General features: G+C 40.9%; 1 protein-coding gene across 1 annotated transcript in view; it reads right to left on the minus strand.

Annotated features, from left to right (window-relative positions):
* The window catches only part of PAK5 (p21 (RAC1) activated kinase 5), a gene marked incomplete at both ends in the record, with an annotated part of 82542 nt that extends 67877 nt beyond the window's left edge, over nucleotides 1-14665 (minus strand). Inside the window, one exon of the mRNA XM_084248066.1 lies at nucleotides 14462-14665. Coding sequence (XP_084104192.1) covers nucleotides 14462-14665 — 204 coding nt within the window. The remainder of the gene's footprint in view (nucleotides 1-14461) is intronic.
* Between the last annotated feature and the right edge of the window lie 3696 nt (nucleotides 14666-18361).

The raw sequence follows: 18361 nt of genomic DNA on the forward strand, positions 1-18361 counted from the left end.
AGTGGTAAGTGAGCATGAAGGAAAATGGTTGTCGACTGTGGGTGCTTTGGTGGGTGCACTATGGCAACAGCATCAGAAGGGGGACTCCTATGCTTCTAAAACACAGTAATGTAAACCAATGTTATATTATAAATAAAATAAAAATATTAATTAAAAAAATCACAATTTTAGAGAGGCACTTAAATATACCTGTCTTGGACTTTGGCAGAAAGAATATTTTTCCTATAAAAATAAATAAGGCAGAGGAGAGCGGTATCAGGAAATTCAAGTTTGGTTCAAGCCCCTAAAAATGTTAGCCTTTGCTAGTTATCAATATCTCAGTCACAGGGTAACACTTGCCACAACCCAGCAAGCAATGTCCAGCTTGCAAATGAATGAAATATGGAAAACCTAACAAAGGGTTGCTGTGCTGAATAACAATAGCATTAGAACACTTGGAAAGCTCTACAAGTAATGGCCAGGATTGGGTGAAAACACTACAGAGATAAAGCAAATAGAGTTTCTTCTAAGTCATCTGATTGCTGGAAATGAAGCTTTCTGTTTTCCCCTCACAACTTTGTATTATGTTAACAGCGCTCTATCCTCAGCAACTACTGTCAATTATAAATGCAGCTTTGCTGCCTGGAAAGGCACAGGCCTCTCAGGTATGGGCTGGGAGGCTACTCCAGTCTCTTATTTGATATTGGTGTGACCTTTGGTAAATTCATTTTGTTCTAGGAGCCCCAGATTACCAGTTAGTAAATTAAGGCAAACAATGCCCACTCTCACATAGTAAGGCTTACAGGAAGTCATGTTACTCAAATGTATTGGTGGGGATAACCCCACCCCTGTACCCCAGTATGAATTCACATCTCACAGAGAAAACCAAGTTGTGAATGCATTACCTGCAAATATGGACGTGAGGAACACATACACCCAATATTCACACTGGTTTGTAGACAACTCAACTTGATAACTGGGCAAAAAATAGATGTGGACATTTTGCAGCTACAGGTAATTTTTTATGGAGGTTAAAGAAGTGTTATTGTTGCTAGCCTCACCTCTAGTACCACCAACTATCTCCATGCTGACCAATCACCATCACCGCCAGCTGTTACCACAAATCACATGCAGCAACTTCCCTCCACTCTCACCAACCACCGCCCCCAGCCCCAGCTACCTCTACCAACACCACTGCCTCTATCACCACCAGCCACCTGCACTATCAACTCCATCCCCAACAACCTCACAACCACCATCACCACTACCTCAACTACCGCCAATCATGCCTATTAATCACCTCTACCATCACTGTTGGGGGACAACTTCATGTGGTTAAAAACTAAGCCCTCTCCCTCGATCCTAGCCCAGCAGGCAGACTTGGGAGGCTTGAACAGATATGGGAATCGATAAGGTTGCCATGGGAACTGGGCCCTAAGGCCCATCACCATGACCAGAAAAACCAGCCCAGCTCTAGGAATGCAGGAGCAGAGGCCAGGACATATTTCTGTGTCAAAGGCCAGTGCCCAAGACCAGACATCCCAGCAGATAACTGGTGCAAACTGGCACCCCAAATTAGAAAGCCCATGCAAACAGTCTAAGAGAGAGCCTCAAAACCTCCTTTGTGTGCAGACCTCTCCATCTTGCCCGCTGCTTCTCTTAGCAGCATGTTTCAATAAATGCACCTTTTCTGTTCTCCACTATTTCTGGTGAATTCTTTCACTTCCATACCTCCAGCCTCACCCCAATATTTTTCCCCACTACAATCACCATCAGCACCACCCTAAATATGCATACTCTAATTTGAAGTTCTTTCCTCTTTTGTTTGATCCACGGAACCACCTGAAGGCAGGAAGATGTAATACAGGGCTGAGGAAATGTCAGCCCAGCATGGAGAAGGAGCTTGTCCTTAGTTAGGGAACAAACTCCATAATACCATGCCAAGGGGAGAAGAAAAATGCAGAGCAGCGCCCCACCCCTCCCCTGTGCAGCCGCGCTGACCGATAAGGTAGGAGACTGAGCCCAGGTCTTTGGCATGAAATTATCAAAAATCAGAGTTTTGGGAATTCTGTAATTATTTTTGTCTCTAATTTTTCTATTTTCTTTTCTTTCTTTCTTTTTTTTTTTTTAAAGATTTACTCATTTATTTATTTATTTATTTATTTATTTATTTATGCAAGCACTGGGTACAGTCAGAAGCTTGGGAGGGTGAGAGAATTCACCAGAGCCAGAGTGGGGAACAGAACAGGCAAATGGGCCAAAATACACTGCTGAGGGGAGCAGCGGGCGCAGTAGGAGAGGTCTGCTGCGCCACGTGGGGCCCTCGCCGGTGGCCGGGAATCGAACCGGTGCTGCAGAGGCTGCGGGCAGCTTCGCAGGCCAGCGCTCAACTGCTGCACCACCGGGGAAGGCCCTCTATTTTCTAAGTTAACTTCCTTTCCTAATTTGCAAAGTCTTGTCAATTCCTTGGGTTTATTTTTATTCATTAGCTTGAAAGCACAGCTGATAGGTTAAGAAATTGTTTCCATAGGATTCTGAGGTTGGAAAATCATGTTATCACAGACTGCAGGTTAATTGGGCTCTGAACCAGCAAGGTGAGAACATAAATAGCCAAAAACAATGGGTATCTGCATTTGAAAATCCCACTTTTTCATGAAAGAATGGCACTTCTAACCTTTTGAAGACATAAATTGATCAATAAAAAATAAACTCACAATGAACACAAACACCCAACAATAGGAGGGGTTACTAATCACAGCACTTCTGTCCTAACGTGGCCTCTAAAAAGAATGTGGCAGTAAAGAGAAATGATCCCCAAACTCTACAGGTTCCCCTGCTACCTGAACACAGTAGAACATTCCTACTCAGTATACTCTGGTGGGTTACTTCTAGGGTATGGGGATGCTTTTACTATTAATTTAAGTGGAGAAATTTCTGAGTGTTCCCAGACCCCCCAAATAACCCACTGAGTTAGAATTCTCAGACAGCAGGGGACACCTGTATATCAGGGTGCTCCAGAGAACTGCTGTGAATCCACAAAGAGGTGCAGGACTTGAAAAATATGAGGAAAACAGCCATACCTAAGCTGTGTCAGACAACTTATAAATGCCCAGCTCAAGCTATTTGATTCTATTACTCGGCTATTGATCACATCTTGCAAGCTACGCTATAGATTTGGCAGTTGTGGTGACAGCAAAAACAGGGTATGTGTACAAAGCAACGTGGGATAAGCATGAAGGTGTGGCATCCAGCCTGGTTCACAGGTGATGAGGTGGAGGGCCCAGAGGCCTGCACATTTCCTTGTTCCGTAGCAACAACATAAAAATACTTTCTTCTTTTGTTTTTTGCGAAACAGCTATTGTTAAGACCTAAATACTTATCAAGTTGTTTGTATCAAACTACTTAATAAATGGAATGGTGAACTTTTTCTTTTTGCCTAGGGAACATGGGGGAAAATGACTAAGACAGTAGAGGTGCTGTGAACCCAGAAAGTCTGGGAACTATTGCATTTGGAGAAGAAAATTAAATTGAAACTGCACAAACATTGTCATTAATCTCACTCTTCCTAGGTGAGTGTGTGATCTAAAACAATGAAAGATAATACATCAAAATTCACCAGTGGGCAGTAGAGATGTAATGGGTCTTTGTTTTCCATAATTTTCTACATTTATTAGCCTTCTTATGATGAATAGGTAAGTCCTCCAACACAATGAAAAAATGAAAGGTTATTAAAAATGATCCCCCAGAGGAGCACATTGGCTTCTATCAATAAAATATCTGTTAAAGATATTAAAGAGTTTCATTTTTAGGGAAGGCTTTATAGCACTTGTTAACTTCTCTGGCCTCCTGCTCCTTCTATGGGGAATCTGGCTCTAGGACATGAGGAATTTGAAGAAACATTTCCCTACATGCAGCTGTCACTGCTATTAAAAAAATACTGGGCGTCTCTAGTGGCAAAGGCAGTTGAGCGCTGCACTGTGTAGCTGTCCGCAGCCTCTAAAGCACCAGTTCGATCCCTGCCGGCCGCTGAGAATCCCACATGGCGCAACAGACCTCTCCTGTCTCGCCCGCTGCTCCCCTCAGCAGTATGTTTCGTCAGTCTGCCTGTTCCCCGCTCTGTCTCTGGTGAATCCTCTCGCCCTCCCGCGCATCAGGCCTGTACCCCAGCACTTGTATAAATAAAAATAAATCTTTAAAAAAAAACCCCAAAACTTAGTCCATTTCCCATCTCTGCAGCCTTAGGAGGTGAACTTGGCTTGGGGGTTCCAGCTGATGGGCTTCCTGCCCCAGCAGCTGGCAGTTCTAGCAGAGATGTTGGCATTGGAGATTGGGGTGTAGGGGAGGGGCTGCTGATGTCACAGATGCTGATGCAGGGACAGGCATTTCTCTGGCTCCTGCTTCATGGTGGAAGGAAAGACCTGCAGCTGCCTGCAGATTCCGGTGGAAGACTGGAGAAATACCCTAAGCAAATACACATGTGAAAGCACCCTGGAGTGAAGGAGATTGGTGTGTTTTGCTGTTAAAACCAACCAACTCCTGAGAATTCACATTTTGTATGATTTAGAGTTGTCGGTAAAATTAAGGTATATGTATATAGATCTTGTTTTGCACTAGCAAAACAAACTCAAAAGGGTGTTCTCCTAAAAAGGGAAATGTTCCTTATACTTTGTATTTTGCAATAATTGGCTTTTTTTTTTCAATTTACTGACAGCTAATCTTTTGCATGTATTAGATTGTTGAACCCTCACACCAGCCCTAGGAGGTAGCACTGCTATACAGACCCACTTTTAACAGGTGAGGAAACTGAAGCACACAATGGTTTGTAACTTACACAAGCTGACGGACTAGGTAGAGGTGAGATTTTGGATCTATCTTTGTTAATCTCCTTCCAGAGTGTCTAAAGCAATATACAGTCACTGCCGCTTTTGAAATTATTTTCTTATCAGGGAGTCTCTTGCATTAGGCATGAATGTAAGACTCACTCATTTTCAAAATCCCAAATTTTACCTTCCCTAAATTTTCTAGGAATTATAGTCATTCTGTTCTACTTACATATTACATATATTTATGAAATATATTACATTAATAGAATATATTGATATAATGTATTAATGGAATATAATATATTTATATTATATAGAATATGATGCTATAGATTCTATTGTAACATTTATTATATTTTCATTTGTTTTTGTAGAGACGGGGACCCAATATTGTCCTTCTCTAGAGTTTTACTGCCTACAATATAGTAGGTAAACAAAAAAAACTGGATGAAGACATGGAAGCTGATGCTATGCTGATAGCAGTGGACATCTGCAGACATAGGCACACTGAAGTCAAATAGAGTCTCTCTTCCTGAATGCTGGAGAATGCTTGGCCAAATGTGGGGAAGGTTGGATTTTGCCAAGGAATTAACTCCCAAAAGCAAACTTCAACCAACGAGGAACTGAAGTCAGTGGACAGATGCCCCAGCAAGGACGCTGAGACTCTACAAAGACTCTCAGAATGCACCCAACAGGATTGGGTCCTGGTGGTCTCACCATTACTTGGCCATCACACCCTTTCTCCTCCTTACTGGTCTCAAATACTCTGTTCTTTCAGAGCCCCAGGGAAACAAATTCTAGCAACAGCCTAAGTGAGTTTGAAGCATATTCTTTCCCAGTTGAGCCCTGGATGGGTGGGCAGCCCAGCTGACACTTTGATCTTAGTCTGAGTTTCTGATCAGAGGCTCAGGCTAAGCTGGTCTGACTCCTCACCTATGAGAATAGTGAGGATGGTAGCCAGTGTGTGTGGTTATAAGCTGTTAACTGTATGGTAACTTGCTATATGACACCGAAAACGAACACGGATTTTGATATCTAGAAGTGAGGTGATGCTGTAACAAGTACCTAAAAAATTATGTGTTAGTTTGCTTGGGTTGCCATAGCAAAGGGCCACAGACTGGGTGGCTTAAACACCAAAATGTTTTCCTCACGTTTCTGGAGGCTGGAAGTTGGAGAGCAAGGCATCAACAGGGTTGTCCTTCCTGAGCGCTCTCTCTCTCTCCCTGGCTGCCTTCTCGCTGCGTCCTCACCTGGCCTGTTGTCTGTGGGCGAGTCTCTTCCTCTTCTTAGAATGCCACTGGGTCCTACTGGATTAGGGACCTACTCTCGTGACCTCATTTCACCTTAGTGACAAATGCAGTCACACTGGGAGTTGGAGCCCCAAATATGGATTTGGGGAGGACACGGTTCTGTCTTTAACAACTCTGGGGTTTGGTTATCAGAAAGTGGGTGGAGGCTGGGAGAACTTTGAGGAACATGGCAGAGAAACCCCAAATTGTCATGAAAAGACTGAGTAGAAATCTGGACTTTGAGGATGGTGATGGGGAAAGCCCAGGAGCAAATGCAGAACATGTTACTGGAAACTGGGAGAGGGGAATGCTCGCTATGCAGTGACAGGAAGTTTGGGGAAAGTGGCCAAACTCCAACTGGAGTTATGTGGAAAGCAGAACCTCGAAATGTTACAACTGGTGATACCTCTAAGGAGATCTCCAAGGAAAGAAAGGAAATGAGGCCTTTCTGGTTATAGTCAAGTGCAGGTGGAGGGCAGTTCATTGAAGGAGAACTTTTTTTTTTTAAAGGAACCAGAATCTGAGGACTTAAAAAATTCTGAGACTCTCTAACTGGTAAAGAGGCTCAAATGAAGGGATGGACTCTCAGGAAAGCTTACTCTAGAGAAAAGGCTGAAAATGTAGCCGTACAACTTTTTAAGAAAATTCAGGTGTACTCCTTGAATCTTTACAGTTGAACCAGAGAACCTCTTGGAAGGTCAAGGACATTATCCCTAGCTGGAGACCAAGGCAAAGGAGGGTTTATCTTAAAATATCTGTGGTTATGGCTTCTGGTTCACTCACAATGGAGTGAATCAGAGGGCCCTGCACACAAGGTCTACAAAGTTCTAGAGAAATTGTTTCATTAGGAATACTGCTAGTTTGTACTGCTGAAGGGAGAGATTATAAGAAACGGGGGTGCTTTCAGTACCCCCAAACTCTGCTGGCAGCAGAAAGGAGGTTTATAAAACTACTGGGCTACAAGCCCTAGTAACTTTCACAGGAAAGCAGTGCAAAGGCAGGAGCCGGGAGGGTCCAGCCTGAGCCATGGAGGATTATTCTCAAGCCATGAAACCTAATCTAGGAACTGTGAATATTCCCCAGACTGTATTTCACAGCAGCTTTGTGCCAGAGACTCCTTTTTACCTTCTATATACTATGTTTAAATGGACTGTCTATGCCTATTACTCGACGCCTGCAGCACCATTGTATGTTGGGGGCTGAGGCAGATATTTGTGTCTTTAGTCTCTCAAGTCCACCCCTGGAGGGACTTGTATCCCAGCAGCTGTACTTACTAGATTATACCCAAGGGCTCTATCCACACCTGATCCTGACTTAACTTTGAGATGATGGTGTATTGGGACAAAACTTTAGGAAACCTGGGCTGGGGTGAATGCAGGCATGAAGGACAGTGAGGACCAGAGTAGAGAGGCCCTAGGCTAACTCCTCAGTGACTGCAGTCTCCTGTACATGTGCCTTTGTGTAACCCCCTCTCCATGAGTATGGGCAGTCCCTGCAGCCAAGGTGTAGGTTGTCACTTCCATGGTTGGATTATGTTGTATGGCAAAGGTTATGTTACAGCACAAGGCAAGAGTCTGGGATTTGTGACATGCTATGGTATACAGCTGGCCCTCTGTATCAGTGGATTCCAGATCTGCAGATTCAAACAACCCTGGATCAAAAATACATCCTATGTAGTTAGGCCTACTCTGACTGCGTCTCTTCTAAACATGTACAGACTTGTCCCCCTTGTCATTACTCCCCAAACAACAACATAACAACTATTTACAAAGCATTTACATTGCGTTAGGGATTATAAGTAATCCAGAGATGGTTTAAAGGATCTGGGAGGATGTGTGTAGGTTATATTCAAATACTAAGCAGCTTTATAGACGGGAACTTGGTGAACTTTTAGCAGAGTTGTACAGGTCCAGACTCACAAGAACTGCAAGATAATAAATGAGTGTTCTTTTAATCATTTTGAGGTACTTTTGGGGTAATTTGCTATGCAACAATAGAAAGCCAAATCATACATTGTGTGAATACAGTAAATACTCAGTGCCCTCTTGGGCTCAGTTTTATTCATGGAAACTGTAACCTTATAGGTAACTGGAGCAGCATTCAATCAGTTGCATAGTTAAATGGTGCTTGGCAATGATCACAGTATTGATAAATTGCTTCATCGCGAGTTTAAATAAAGCCAACAAATCATGTTGTATCTCAAGCTACATGACAAAACATTTGACAGTGCCACCAAAGAGCCCACAGCTGCCATCTTCATGCCCCAATTTTGATAAGATGCTAAATGAGAGATAAAATTAAATCTTTCAAGCTCCAAGCATGTGTGGGAGTCACAGAGAGCCACGTGCTTTTTCTTTTGATTTCAAGGGATTCTTTTCAGTTAGGTCACTACTGCCAGCAGAGAAGAGCTAGGGCAAATCCAGTGTTCCTGAGAATAGCATCTCCCCTTAGAGAGAAGTTTCCAGGTATCAAAGCACAACCATCCTTACTTGACAAGCTCAGCTATCGAGTTCAGAGCAGGTCACGCAATGGGAAACCAACAGAAGTCTGAGGGACACCTGGGATCTGAGGGGTCTCTGTGTGACTTCAAATATGATTAGCGCAGGGGGCAGCAAGGCCACCTGGAGAGGGCAAGCAGCAGGCATCTGAAAGTTCACTCATTGCTTCTTGGTTCACACTTTCCTTGGCATTTCCTGTTCAAATATTCCATCTCTTTCCCTCCACAAGACCGTGTGGATCACACATATAATGCAAATGACTCCGAATACTATACAGCTAGAAAACAAAGTCCTATGGCAGTAATGATGAGAAATGGGAGTGAAATGGACATTAAAACAATATTCTGTGTAGATGCTCAGGTGAGTCTGAGTTCATGAGCTGAATCTAGAATTTCTAAGTGATTGAATTGTAAGCCTCCCCAATACATAGAAACAATATCTGATTTCTGACAACTTGCTCTGTGATTTTGAGAAAAATCACCTTATCTATCTGGGTCTTGGTTGTATCATCTGTTAGATTAAAAGGCAGGACTAGGAAAGAAGGAAGTGATTTTTGTTAACTTGGAGGCACTTTTACATACCCTATGGTTTTACCATCAGGATGTCATGGTGATTACAAGCATGAGTTTTCACGTCAGATAGATTTGGGGTTTCAATCCTGGGCCTCTACCAGTTACTAGCTATGGGACTTACAGAAGTTCTTTAACCTTGCTAAGTTTTCCTTTCCTCACCTAAAAGAAGAAGCAAATGTTAAAAATTTTTTTTTAAAGTTATTATTTTGTTTTTTTTTTAAAGATTTATTTATTTTTTATTTATTTATACAAGCACTGGGTACAGTCAGAAGCGCAGGAGGGTGAGAGAATTCACCAGAGCCAGAGCGGGGAGCAGAGCAGGCAGAAGGACCGAAGCACACTGCTGAGGGGAGCAGCGGGCGGCAGGAGAGGTCTGCGCGCCAAGCGGGACCCTCCTCCGGTGGCCGGGGAGCAGCCGGGGATCGAACTGGTGCTGCAGAGGTTGCGGGCAGCTTTGCAACCCAGTGCTCAACCGCTGCGCCACCGGGGAGGCCCTAAAAATTTTTTATATACTGCAATTTGTTCAACAGAATTAATTTAAGAGTTGGTAGGTACTGATATTTTTCTAAAAAAATTACTTATCAGGGGCCTCCCCTGGTGGAGCAGCAGTTGAGTGCTGGGCTGCGAAGCTGCCCGCAGCCTCTGCAGCGCAGGTTTGATCCCTGGCCACCGGCGAGGGTCCCACATGGCGCACAGACCTCTCCTGCTGTGCCCGCTGCTCCCCTCAGCAGTGTGTTTCATCAGTCTGCCTGTTCTGTTCCCCGCTCTGGCTCTGGTGAATTCTCTCACCCTCCCGCGCTTCTGACTGTACCCAGTGCTTGTATAAATAAATAAATCTTAAAAAAAAATTACTTATCAGATCTGTAATTTTGTCACGTTATTGAAATAAGTGCAAGCCATGGAATGGTTTCATTCCCATACACCAAACGTCCTTGCACAATTAGGATCTGGCCATACAAACTGGCTGGGGAAATATCAGCATCCTCACTTTATAGGAAGGAAATTCTGACCAGAGAAGTGGGTCAGTGACTTATTTTAAGCCACACAGTTTGTAAGAGGCAGATATAGACTTAGATTCAGGCGTGCTGACTCTTTCCAAGTGTGGCTGGGTGAACAGCAGGGCACCGAATTTCATGTTGTAAGCGAGACACTTCATGTTCAACGTTACCTTTTCATAGAAACAGATCTAAAAGGAGGAGGTAAAACCACATGACTTTTAAGAGGATAAGAACATTATGGGGAATCCAAGAGTTTCAAGAGGGGATCCCATGGATACACTGGGATTTTCGAAAGCAAAAGGAGGGAAGTCACTCATCCAGCTGAAGGTCAGAGTGAAGATTTTATGCTAAGGGTCACAAATTGGGCAGTGGGGCAGAAAGATCACAACAGGGTAAGGCCTCAGCTCTTGGAATTGCCAGGAGCTTCATTCAGCTGAGAGCATGGCATCCACTGATACACAGTTAGAACTCTTTGGTGACAACTCTCAGAATGCCTAAGCTGACAAAAAAGAAATCATCCCTTGACTTCATCCTAACCAACAAGGAAGAGCACATCAAATAATGAGGAAAAACCCAGAAGAAATATTTCCCTTATGTCCATGGGAGATAATGCCAGGAAATATCAGATGGTTGCCATAAACCTTAGGAAAATCAATTAAAAAAAATAGTCAAAGAACAGGTCAATCCCAGGGAAATAGGATCAAAAGGGCTGATATGGCTCTAAAACTTTAAATCTTGAATGCAAAATTGTGAAACATGAAAAGGGAAGAAAGCAGAGAACTATAGAGTCATTAAGGACACTCAATCTCAGGGAGCTCTCAACATCAACAATGCTCATAAAATCATAAATGATGATACAGGAGAAAATGAGTGTGGTGTGAGTCGTTAATACCAGGTGACTGGATGGAGGATTTACCTGTCTTTATTTTACCTGCCTGGTGAGTACAAAGGTTTTTAATGTGATGATCAGGGACAGAAGACAAAGATGAGAGGACTTCAGTTTTAGAAGATGATAAAATATCAAGGATGATAAAGATGAAGCAAACCCAGTCACAACCAGTTTTGCATCGGAATTCTCTGTGAAATTTCCAACTTGAAAAGATAAAAGGAAGATTGTTAGAAAGCACATGAAAGTTCAATTAAAAAAAGGGGATGGTGAGTAAGAATGTAGGTATTTTAAATGACTTCACACTTCTCATTCAGAGAAATGACATTAAAAGGGATGGAAAATAACATTGGATAATCTTTAAGAGACTTACAGAGACTAGGCTACCTGCTTATGGGAGATGACAAAACTCTCTATTTTCAGGAGAAAAACCCAAACACACAATAAATGTGGGTAGTACATAGGGAACAAGTTATAAAGGCCCTAAGTCTTTGGTCGTCAATTTTTTTGGTCTCAAGAACTGCTTATAAATATTAAGGACCACAAAAGACATTGGCCTATGTTATATCTATCACTACTGACTGCAGTTGAAATTAAAACTGAGATATGTTAAAACATCTAATTCATCAAGAATTTTTGTAGCATTTCTTACGATGTTCTTGTGGATAAAATGATGTTAGCTGTAAAAGGGAATTTCTCAAAGATATTTGCCAAATGTTTTTAAGGCCCCTCCCACCACTTTTTGGGTATTCAGATTATATCGGTTTCCCTTCATGCATTTGTGGAGGGATATGTAAACCAGCTTTTGACATAAGTCCATACTAACCTATGATTTCTGGGGCCCCACTCCAGTCCTACTGAATCAGAAACTCTTGGGATGAGGTCCAGCAATCTGATTTTTATCAAGCCCTCCAGGTGATTCTTAACTCTATTCATTCTTTCAGTCAATTCATTCCAGCTTATTTCAAGGATTTTTCTGACTTCTGATATATTCTGCATGGTTTGTATTATCTCACTTAGATTTCTCTAGAGAAAGCATTTCCAAAAAGGGGCATCATCCAATCTGCACAGCACACTTTGGATCCTTGACCTTTTTACTTTTCTTATTCCTATTCTAAGAGACTGGAGGAGTCAGTAGGATTCTCTCCCACCATCCAGAGAGTCCATAGTGATCTGTCAATAGTGATAACTGCACCCATATGATGAGGAAAGAGAGGGGATCAACCTGAAGGAGTTTGGGGAGAGTGAGGTATGAATTTCTTGGGTGTTCTTCGACAAAAAGCATCTTACTAACTCCACTCTCTCTGAAGGCGATTCAACCTAGCTGACTATTGTTTTGTCTATCCTTCTCTGCTTTTGTTTTGTTTTTCTCACAGGCAAAACTGTGCCTGAGATCACATTTGCAGAAATTCAGGGTGAGATGCCTTTTCCAGTCGTCTCCCAAATGTTTTAATTTCATACAAACTGGATGCTTACACATTTGGCATCAGGGCTAAAAAGTCAGGGTATTACCACAGGGCCAGATAGCTCAGCAAGAGAAACCTGGTTCCATCTCTCAGAGGGGCTGACAAATTCTGTCAGAGAGGGTAATGAGGCAGCCATGCAGGAGGTGAACTAGAAGGTCCATTTAAGTGCTATATTCACTGAGCATGATGGGTTATCACTGAAAAGTCTGCTTCTTCCTTCTCTGCTGGCTAGCACCTGGGCAGCTGAAAAACTATGGGGAACTAAATGACACTCTGGCCTTACCCAGCAATAGACACACTGTCTAATAAGAGCACACGTGGCCTGGGCCTTTAGCTAGAATGTTACACTAATACTCTGCCTCTTTCTAGAAGGTTCCTCATCAAATAATAACTGTACTCAAGGGTAAGAAAATAAAACCTAGTTTCACTTGGACATATTTCCTTCACCATGATGATCAACAGCAGGGAGTGCTTTTCTGGGCAAACTGCACATTCCATTTTCTGGGTTTTATAAACACCTGAGATATGAGAAAAATAATGAGACCAAAAAGCAAATTCTTTCCAATCTCAATTTCTTTTTAGATATGGCCCATGCTATTATTTGGTCATTAGTAAAGATTAATCTTCTCTTAGGGAGAAAATTATGCTCAATAGTAGGGTTATCATCTAATATTAACCATATTTAATTGGTCAGTTTCTATTCAATATCAATATCTGCTTAAAATGGAATATTCTTTTTGTGCCTAAAGATTTATGTTCTTAAATATATATTATTGAGCATTATACATTTTGGCTGGACTGGAAAGTTTTAAAGTCCCATCTGAAGATCAAATCCTCATGATGTAGGATGAGTAGACCCTATGGGCAGAACAAATCTACATATTTAATAACAGGACCACGAATATGCAGGAGTGATAGAACCATTCTCATTTAGTCAGCTCAGATGATATCTGATTTATCAGCTTTGCTCCTTCTTTGCATTTTTTTAACAATGTATCTACTTTTGCCTATCACTTAAACACAGTGAATTTAATATTCATGTTGATATGGAATAAGGAATTCATGTAGCTCAGAAGTCTACTAATATATAATGAGTAAGACAACAATTTGATCTGTTGGATAACATGATGATAAACTTCAATGATGCTCAATTCCTGTGGAGAGTTTTTGGGCAATTTCCTATTGTCTATGGAACTCTTATTCTGAGTTACTGAAAGAAAGCAATGGCTGTATTTTTTTTTTTTGTAGTAACTTGACATATCTGAAATTTACTAGGTTTGATTTCTGCTTCAATACAATTATTTTTATATATATTCCTTGGTAAAAATCTACCAGTCATTTGTTTAAGTAAATTAAATCCTATTCTAAGACTCAAATGATCCATTTTTATTTGAAATAGCTCTGTCTTAGACTATGAAGTAATATTAGAATATAGACACAAATATATATAAAGTTGGCAAATATTTGTATATCATGCATAATTCATATATGCACATATGCTATATTATAACATATAAGTCTGTTAGTATTAAATTTTATGTAAAAGCTTAAGTATTCTGGGGTCAAGTACAAAACAACAAAAGGTTGCCTAAGATAATATTTAATCAGAAGTCATTGCCAATATTAAACAGGGTGAGTAGCTAACATTGATTGTAAAAACTAGCAAGCACCATTTGAAATAAAAGTAAAAATTTCCCCATTTTGACATTGCATTTTATGTGTCTGATTTTAAAAAGAACTATATCTGAAAGCTCAGATTCCTTCCCATGTTCTGTAATTTATAGTAAATGGTGACCATTATAGTCACCAAAGAACAGTTGTGGCCAATCTGTGGATATTTAAAAATAAATACATGCTATAGGCATTTTATAGCTTGCCAGTAAGATGGGATACTTCATCAAATGAAGAACACACTTCTAAGCTCAGTGAAAGACAGAATCCTCAACATACCTTCATGGGAGCCAGCTGGATGGGCGTAATACAGGAGGGGTCTACCATGGGCTTCGGCCTGTTGGCCGTGTCTGCTAGCAGGCTGTGCCACTGCTGCGGGAGCCCAGTAAACTTCTGCTCTTGTGGATCAAACCCAGTATGAACCCTGTGTTCAAAGTTGGATGGCCCAGATATTTCAATCTTTTTCTTTTTCTTCCCAAACATGATGCAAAAACCTGGGAACAAACAGAAAAGAGGCAGCTGTTCACATCTGGCCAGGGAAGACCATAGGACAATTATGAATTCGTTCAGTTATTCTTCGATATACCAGTTGCAAAAGATGGAAGTTAGATTTCAGGCTGTGAAGTTAATTTCATTCAAATATTTTCATTCTCTCCTTGCACTCGCCATTGACTTTGGACTTGGCCATGTGACCTGCTCTGACCAATGGGCTGAGGATGGAGGGGCAGGGCATCAGGTCAGGAACTGAGTGTTTACTTTCCCACCAATGCTCCTGCCACTCAGCATGAAGACCTGTCTGGTTGATGATGCTCCCTCAGTCCCGGTCTCAAAAGAATGCATGAGGCAGACATAAGCCTGACATCCAATCTGGAGCCAAGCCCTGCCGACTGAGAGTAAAAATAAATGTTTGTAATTAAGCCACTAAGACTTTGGACTTGTTTGTTATGTCATTTCATCAAAGCAAAAGTTGACTATCAAACAGGGATAAGTATCTTAATATTTAGTGTACATGTAAAATCTAAAACATTTGCATGGAAAATGTGTATCTATGGGTATTTATGAAAAATGGGCTAATAATTATATTCACTATATGAAACTACTATTAGGATTAAACAAATAAATATTTTTTATTTGAAAAGCATCTGGTACAAAACAAGTGCTACAAGTATTTAATATATCACTGGGCAAATATACAAGAAACTTAAATGACATTGATTATAGGGAGCTGGTGGCGGGGAGGGAGGCAAGGAAAAATGGAAGATCCACTTTCCCTGTGCGTTATATTTAGAATTTTGTATAATTTAATTGTTTGAACAAATGCAGTTTACCTAATTAAACCTATAAACCTATAATTCTATGTAAGTATAGGTATGTAATGTATTTATACATAAACCAATATTAACTCAATAAAAAATATTTTAAAAAACAACATATCCTGTGACTGGGAGGCCTCCAAATAAATATCTGGATTAGAATTCCAAGTAGGTTACCTTTTACCTACGATTTGGGTAACTGCTTTTTCCCTGCAAATTTATTGTGAACAAGACAATTATCATTTGGGGAATCCTTACAAAACTGTTGCATTTTAAGAAGAAAAAACAAACAAACAAAAACACTGATATTTTGGCTTCAAGGTTGCTTTGTTGGAGATGCCTTCAGACATGAATAGGTGGGTTATTCCCTTCTGCAGTACGTATTCCTCGCAGCATTTACCCTCTGGCAGCCAACTAATTATGCACAATATGGGCCTGGAAACTGTTTTTCCTGCAGGATGTAAGATCCACAATGGAAGTGAAGCTAACTGCTTTTTCATTACTGCTAGCTGCCGCCATATAGTAATTAGTATTCAAGAAATATTTGCTGTTGGACTAAAATCACCCAGAACAGTGTATTTATTTAGTGACTAGCACCTGGGGTCAGATGTTAACACTTCACTTGCTCTCCTCTCTTCTGCTCTCCTTTTCCTTTATCCTGCATTAAAATTTGTGCTTTTCAACCCCTTATCACTGTTTGGCAAGCAGTCTTCCTGCTTTCTTCTGATTTTCTCAAGCTTTTGTTCAGCCTTCTGTGTGGATGTCTAGCTTTTTTGGGCTGCTATAACAAAATATCAGAGAGTAGGTGGCTTATAAACAACAGAAATTTATTTCTCACACTTCTGGAGGCTGTAAGTCAGAGATCAAGACACCAGTAGATTCGGTGTCAGCTTCCTAGACAGCTGTTTTTTGCTGTAACCTCACATGGTGGAAGGGATGACAGGTCTCCCTAATAAGATCTCTCACAGGTCCCCTTAATAAGGGCACTAATCACATTTATGAGGGCTCCACCTTTAATAGCTAATCACCTTCCAAAGTCCCCACCTCCAAATAGATAGAACCATTCTCCAAATACCATCATGTTGGGGCTTGGATTTCCAACATGTGAATTTTGGAGGTCCACGTTCAAAATGGATATATATTCTCTCAGCAGTGGCCAGATCCTCCACTGCCTTTACTCATACTCTATCAAAATCCATTCCATCATCCAGCCTACTAGTTACTTCAGAATAATGTGCAAAACTAAAAGAAGGTAATCATGAAATAAAAGATAAGGGCTCAAAAAACCTTGGCAATATATGTATAATTATGTATATATACAAATATGATTGTATGTATTTATACATATATATAAATACATATAAATTACTACGAGTAGATTAATAGACAGAGGCCAATTGATTTTACACATATAAGAACACCTAAGCTGAAGTGTAAAGCAGTAAAGGAACTCAGCAGTGGACAACCGCAGGGAAGGCCCTTATGTCTCATGCCTCCAGCACCCATGTCCTAGATGGCCCTCCCACGCTGACTCTGGACCTACCTATGTAATTTGTTGTGGCCAATCAGACAATAGAAAACATGACACAAGCATGAAATGTGCTTGCACATTGGGACTTGCTCTCTTTTGGCTCTTGGAATGAGCAGTGAGCATGAGAATACGGTCAGCCTATCCTGCTGGAGGATTAGTAACCATGTAGTCCAGTCACCCATCAGCCCAGCCAACAACAAGCAAACCCGACGAGAGCCACCGAGCTGACCAGCAGCTGTCCACCAGGAGAGGCCAGTCAAACCAGCAGGTGAACTACCCAGCTGAGCTGAACCCAGAGTGTCAACATCTAGTATCAAGATACAAGCAAATGGCAGTTGCTTTAAGGCATTTATTTTGTGGTAGATGGTTGCACAGATTAAAGCTAATGCATAGCAAAGACCTGATTATCATTCCATATCTTGTGTCTTCAGATGCTCATAATTCCTGCCCACCCCCACCTCCACCCCCTTGTTATTTCAAAGTCTCAAGCAACCATGTCCAATTTAGGTAACTATATTACCTGTTAGACAACTGTGTTAACTCACAGGAGCTTTGATTATGATGTTACTGTTTGTTGGTTAAGGGCCTGGAGTGTTTTCCCTTGCCAGGAAATGACACCAAATAAGTAAGTGGCATAACAATAATAAAGAAAAAAATCAAAATCAACAAGCAAGTATAAACCAGAGATACACTATGGGGCGGGGTTGGGGGAATGGGGAGAGGAGGGATTGGGGTCAAAATAAGGGGGATGCAATTGTGTGGGGAATATGACCAAGATGAAAATGCATACATTGTGCAAAAATGAAAAATGAGGTAAGATATATATATAAAAAAAATAAGTGGCTCTGTACACCAGCTCTCTTTATTATTTAGTGAAAATTAAAATACATTTTAAAATATAATCTGGTCATATGTTGGCAGGGTCCATTTGACATGTCAATAAAGTTTACGATCTTATTTAAAAATAAATTAGCAGTTATTTTAGAAAAATCATTTGAAAAGAATTCTTTTACATGTATTCATACCTGAAAAACACTGAAAATGTGACGTCAACTATTTTTAGAACCCAAATAGAAATGTCTTCCCCCTCCCTTACTGACAGTGGATTTCCCAGTGGTTGCTATGCCATTCATGTGACACTATAAAAAGGAAAATATCAATGAACTAAAAGTGTTCTTGTTTTTTAATAAGACAGTGGTGGACAGGAGACCCACGGCTGAATTAATCTATCTACACTGCATTCTGTGATACTACACAACTATAATATAAATATTAATATGTTTCTACAAGTCTAGTAAGTTTGAGTTAGAGTTATAGTGGAAGGAACTTAAAAGA

Source organism: Talpa europaea (assembly GCF_964194135.1).
Source record: "Talpa europaea genome assembly, chromosome: 11".
Taxonomy (NCBI): Eukaryota; Metazoa; Chordata; class Mammalia; order Eulipotyphla; family Talpidae; genus Talpa; species Talpa europaea.